At 45.3% G+C, this 5,950-nt stretch overlaps 1 protein-coding gene across 1 annotated transcript in view; it reads right to left on the bottom strand.

The window, feature by feature from the left end:
• Positions 1-280: 280 nt before the first annotated feature.
• The window catches only part of NOTO (notochord homeobox), a 7,894-nt gene continuing 2,224 nt past the window's right edge, over positions 281-5,950 (bottom strand). Inside the window, exons 2-3 of the mRNA XM_012646416.1 lie at positions 2,490-2,704; positions 281-439 (exon numbers count right to left, since the gene is read on the bottom strand). Coding sequence (XP_012501870.1) covers positions 281-439; positions 2,490-2,704 — 374 coding nt within the window. The remainder of the gene's footprint in view (positions 440-2,489; positions 2,705-5,950) is intronic.

Here is a 5,950-nt window from a genome sequence, read left to right on the forward strand (position 1 = left end):
AGGTCTAAGTTATCAAGACACCCATTATACAGATGAAGAAAAAAGCCTCAGAAGTTCAGGAACTTGACCAAAGACATAGCTGAACGCCAAAGTTTGTGCCTCTGACCATTACATTATTCTAGTTACCAGGGCTCAGTATATAAAAGAAGTTCCCTGCTTTGACAGTTCATATTCCTCTGGTTAAAAAGGCTCTTTGTTAAGATGTGGGGTGGAGAGGTCCAGTGGGTACCCAGAACAGGAACTAGCCCAGGCCATCTGGGTAAGGCCCCTGTCCCGGTCCTCAGCTGTCCACTCCTGTCTCGGAGTCATCACTCTGGATGCTGGCATTAGAGCTGCTGGAGGGCTCGTCCAGGGAGGCAGCCTCGGAAGACACAGCTAGCAGTCTCAGCTTTTGCTGTTTCTGATACTTGACCCTGCGATTTTGGAACCAGATCCTCACCTATAATTGGAGAAAATGGGCAGAGATCAGAATGTGACCAGCAGGTTCCAGTGCTCCCCAGTTCTTGGAGTGCCCACCCCTCCTCTGTCTGGCCAAAATTTGCCCTTCCTTCTAAGGGAAACACCTCCTCTGAAACACCCTTTTCTATAATTCCAGACACCACTCATTCATCCAATTAGTCTTTATTGAGCTCTTAGTATGTGCTAGACACCATCCTAGGTGATGATGATATAGTGGTTAGCAATAGTGGCATGGTCCCTGCCCTCGTGTAGCTCACGGTCTAATAGAGGGACATTGGTAACAAACATGTAAACAAAGAAATATATAAAAACAAATGGGATACAAACAGGGGTTTGGGTAGGGGGAGTCTCCATGAGGAACCAGGACTGAAGCTGAGGCTCAAAGTAAGAGAGGCCAGCCCAGTGGGAACAGAGAAGAACAGGCCAGTGGGGCAGGGGACAGCCTGTAGGAAGGCTCTGAGGTAGAACCAAGCTTGGAGTGTTTGAGGACCAGAAGAGAAAACGTGGCTGAGAGCGAGAGGGGATGCCACAGGAGGGAAATGGGAGAGGTCAGCAGGAGCCAGATCACCCAGGACCTGGAAGGCCACAGGTAAGGAGTGTCACCTGTGAGAATTTTAAGTGGGATGTGATGTAGTTTTATTTACATTTTTTTTTTTTTTAGGGACAAGGTCTTGCTCCTTTGCTTGGCTTTGCAGTGGCATTATAGCTCACTGCAACTGCAAACTCCTGGGCTCAAGTGATCCTCCTGCCTCAGCCTCCCAAGTAGTTGGGACTACATACAGGTATTCACCATCATGTCTGGCTAATTTAAAAAAAAAAGTTTTGTAGCAATGGGGTCTTGCTATGTTGCCCAAGCTGCTCTCAAATTCCTGGTCCCAAGTGATCCTCCTGCCTCAGCCTCCCAAAGTGCTGGGATTACAGGCATGAGCCACCACACCCAGCCTATTTACATCTTAATAGGGACAATGGAGAGAGATGAAGCCATTCCAGCCATATTTTGGAGGTAGAGGTGACAAAGCTTGCTGATGGTTGGAAGTCAGAGAGAAGGAGGAGTCTAGGATAGCTAGGTCTTTTGAACAATTGGGTGGATGGTGGGTGGTATGAGAAAGGAACAGATTTCGGGAGGAAAGCAGTCAGGAATTGAGATTTAGACTTGTTAGGTTTGAAATGCCTGAGACATCTAAGTGGAGACATCAAGAAGGTAGTGAGACGTATTACATAAGTCATAAGAGAGAAGGTTGGGCTGAGGATATAAATTTGGGAGTCATCAGCTTATGGATGGTACTTTAAGTAACGGGAGCAGGTAAGACCAGCTGGGGAGAGACTTTGAGGTTTTAAATGGAAGAGCAGCCTGCCAAGGAGATGGAAGTGGCCAGAGAGCTGGGAGTAAAACCAAGAGAGCGTGGTGTGCAGAAGCCCAGAGAAAAGTGTGTTTCAGTATGGGAAGGAGTGGCTGACCCAAGAGCTGCTGAGAAGTGGACTAAGTTGAGGAAAGGAAAGCATCTGTTGGCTTTGGCCACATGGAAGCTATTAGAGACCTTGCTGAGAAGTTTTGATGGAATGGTAGGGAAAAAAGTGTTGTTGGAATGAGTTAGGGAGTGAATGGGAGGTGAGGACACAGAAAGAGTGAACATAGCAAATTCTTGAGAGGTTTGCCCATGAAAGGGATAGAAAAATAGCTGGAGGGGAATATGGGAGTCAAGGGAATATTGATGATTTTTTAAAATATTGAGTCTCTTGAATATCTACTTAATTTTACTGATAGCTCCTTATTTAGCATGGAAGTACTTTATTATAAGTTTCTAGACTAATAATCTAAACTAACATCATATGTTGATCCTATATTGTGACTTCAAATGGAATTGTTTTTCTCATTATATAGGGGATGTGCAAAAAAGTTAGGGCCTGACTCCCCAACAGCCTGGTGCAGAGGGAGAGGGCCCCTGTCTTCCTCCCACCCCCTAGGGCCTTCCAGAGGTAGTGTCTGTCCCCAGGTGCAGCCCAGGCCCCACAGGAGTCCCTGCTCCCACCTGGTTCTCCGTAAGGTTGAGCTGGGCTGCCAGCTGGGCTCTCTTCTTCCCCACCAGATTGTGCTGTTTTGCAAACGCTTTCTCCAACTCTTGCAGCTGCTCCAGTTTAAACATGGTTCGGACCCTCTTTTGGTGTCTCTCAGTGTCCTGAATGTCCTTGGTTGGGACCCAGTCTCGGGAGCTCCAGAGGTCTGGGCAGGGAGCCAGCTCCAAACCTGAAGAACAACCAGCAGCAGGGGGGTGGTTAGCCAGCAGCTGCCTGCCCACCCATATTGGAGGAGAGAGAACACACCCACAAGTCCGCTACCCTGCCTTCCCCTTGGCCAGGTAACATGGCAGGAAGGCAGAGTGTAAAAAGACTGTGCAGGCTGGGCACGGTGGCTCACGCCTGTAATCCTAGCACTGGGAGGCCGAGGCGGGCAGATTGTTCGAGCTCAGGAGTTCGAAACCAGCCTGAGCAAGAGCGAGACCCTGTCTCTACTAAAAATAGAAAGAAATTAATTGGACAACTAAAAATATATAGAAAAAAAATTATCCAGGCATGGTGATGCATGCCTGGAGTCCCAGCTACTCGGGAGGCTGAGGCAGAAGGATCGCTTGAGCCCAGGAATTTGAGGTTGCTGTGAGCTAGGCTGATGCCACGGCACTCTAGCCCCGGCAAAAGGGTGAGATTCTGTCTCAAAAAAAAAAAAAAGACTGTGCAGAAATAACAGAAAACAAATGAGAAAGAAAGGGCAATGCTATGAGACTCCTTGCCTTCACTACTCCCCGACCAGTGGCTTAACTTCTGGCCCCTGATAGGAGTTGCCAAACCTCCCTTCTCCTTGCTCTCCTCTCCTCTCCTTGACTGCTTTGGGGAACCCCATGGGATGGGCAGAAGAGGCATCACCAGGGATTCACCCTCTTCATTCACTCAACGAATACTTTTTGAATGTCTGCTATGTGTCAAGCAGGGTTTCAAGACAGAACAGAAAATCTCTATCTTGATGGAGCTTACATCTTAGAAGTGGGGAAAACAGTAAACAAGGTAAAAATATAAAATATTTAGTATGTCAGATAGCAATAAGTGCTCAGGAGGGGAAAAAAGCAGGGAAAGGGGACAGGGTGAGTGTGTATGTGTGTTGGTAGCAGGTAGTTTACATCGTCAGAAAGGGTGTTGGTGATATTTAAACAGGTCCACTATGTCTAGCCACTCTGTAAATCTTGTGCCCTGCACATAGATATCCAGCTGGTAGGGTGCGTGGGGTCTAAAATTCTGCCTACTCTCTGTAGGCCCATTTTTGCCCCATGACAAGGTGCTATGTCTGTCTGGAGGAAAGGATGCCCTTTTAAAGGGACACAAAGCACTATTCAGCTTGCCAAGTTGTGGATCAGTGGAGATGCATCAATCAGGGGAAAGTACCTGAGTCAGGGCTCGATGGGGACGAGGGAGTGGGCCATTGGGCTATCTAGGAGGAGAGTGTTCTGGGCAGAGGAAGGGCAAGTGTGATGCTAAGTCCACTCAGCCCTCACCAGCCTTGGGGAGGCTTCAGGGCTGGCAGACAGACTGCTCCAATGAAGGGAGCAGGGCTGGGATCCTGACTGCCTGAGACTCCAATCACTGGGCCCACCAGGCTTACCATGTGCCTGACCAAGGCAGGACTAAAAGACCAGAAAAAGCCCAGCAGGCATACGGCCTGGTGTAGTCTGTAGTACCTAGTCTTTCCTGCCTTGTTGCAGAATCATAAGTAGTTATGACCCTGGAAGAAGAGATTAGGCTGTATTGTATATTCCTTAAGAGTTCTGGTTGGAATCCTAGCTCTGCCACCAGTTACCAGCCACAGGACCTTAGGCAAGTGAATATACTTCAGTGAGCCTTGATTTCCTCTTATGTAAAATGGTGACAATAATCCCTACTTTCAGAGATGTCGCAAGGATTTTAAAATATGGTACTTGTGAAGTCCTTACTACTGTGCCAGTACAGAGCAAGAAGAAAGTCAATGGTTGTTATAAAAAGTATAACAAAAGAGATAATGCAATAGGGAAGAGATGGATTATTTCTGGATGGATTAGTTCCAGAGCTAGGAAAAAATAAGCTAGATACATACCTAATACCATGCACCAAGAAAAATTCCAAATGGAGCAAATATTTAAATGTAAAAAGGCAAACCCACAAAAAATCTAGAAGAAACCAGGGGAGAATTATTTTATGACCTCGGAGTGGGGAAAGTCTTTCCAAATATGGTACAAGACATAGAACTCATTTATAAAAAGATACATTCAAACACATAAATATTTTAAAATTTTGATTTGTACAGATAGGGGGAGAAAAAAAGAAAAAGAAAAAGAAAAAAAAGAAAATATTTTTCTACATGACCTAAAAATGACCATAATCAGAGTCAAAAGGCCAATAAACTGGGGAGAAAAATATTTGCAATTCATTAGTCAAAGAGCTAATTTCCCAATATAAAAGAGCTTCTACAAATGGATCCTTTTAAATGACCAACCAGAAAAATGGGCAAAGTACATGAACAGATAGTTCACAGAAAGGGAAATATAAATGGCTGTTAAACATGAAAAGATGCTCAATCTCATTTATATTAGAGAAATGCACATTGAACCAACACAGAGGTAACATTTTCCTTTTATCAGATTGACTTAATTTCTAAAGTTGGATAACACATTGTGTTGGCAAAATTGTGGGGAAGGATAACACTCTTACACACAGCTGGTGAAGGGTAAAGGGGGTACCAGCTGTGTGGAGGGCAATCTGGCAAAACTGCATGAGTATATACCTTTTAACCCAGCAATCCCAGATATGCTAGAGTATCCTATGTGAGGATTGCAGCACTATGTATAATGCAAATGATGAGAAACAATCAATGGGGCCTGATTAAATAAATTATGATATATTCTTACAATGGACTACTCTGTGGTTGCAAAAGCTCTTTAGGGATTGGAAAAATCTCCAAGATATATGATCCAATGAAAAGAGTGAGGTGCAGAGTAGTGTGTCTGGTATGTGACAGGGAAATGAAGGAAAGAATATATATGTATGTGTGCGTATATCTATATCCAGGTATTAAATATGCATAAAATACCTCAGGAAGTAGGTGGCTAGGGGACAGGAGCCGGAGAGGACACTCTTCTTCATACATCTTAGTATACATTTGGACATTTGGACTGTGTGGCTATAACATCCATGCAAAAACTAACCTGAAAATGAGACAACTGTAATATAAAGTAGTAAACTGGCCGGGCGCGGTGGCCCACGCCTGTAATCCTAGCACTCTGGGAGGCCGAGGTGGGCGGATTGTTTCAGCTTAGGAGTTCAAAACCACCCTGAGCAAGAGTGAGACCCCGTCTGTACTAAAAATAGAAAGAAATTAGCTGGACAACTAAAAATATAAATAGAAAAAATTAGCCGGGCATGGTGGTGCATGCCTGTAGTCCCAGCTACTCGGGAGGCTGAGGCTGGAGGA

This window comes from Propithecus coquereli, unplaced genomic scaffold (genome assembly GCF_000956105.1).
Source record: "Propithecus coquereli isolate 6110/MARCELLA unplaced genomic scaffold, Pcoq_1.0 Scaffold243, whole genome shotgun sequence".
Taxonomy (NCBI): Eukaryota; Metazoa; Chordata; class Mammalia; order Primates; family Indriidae; genus Propithecus; species Propithecus coquereli.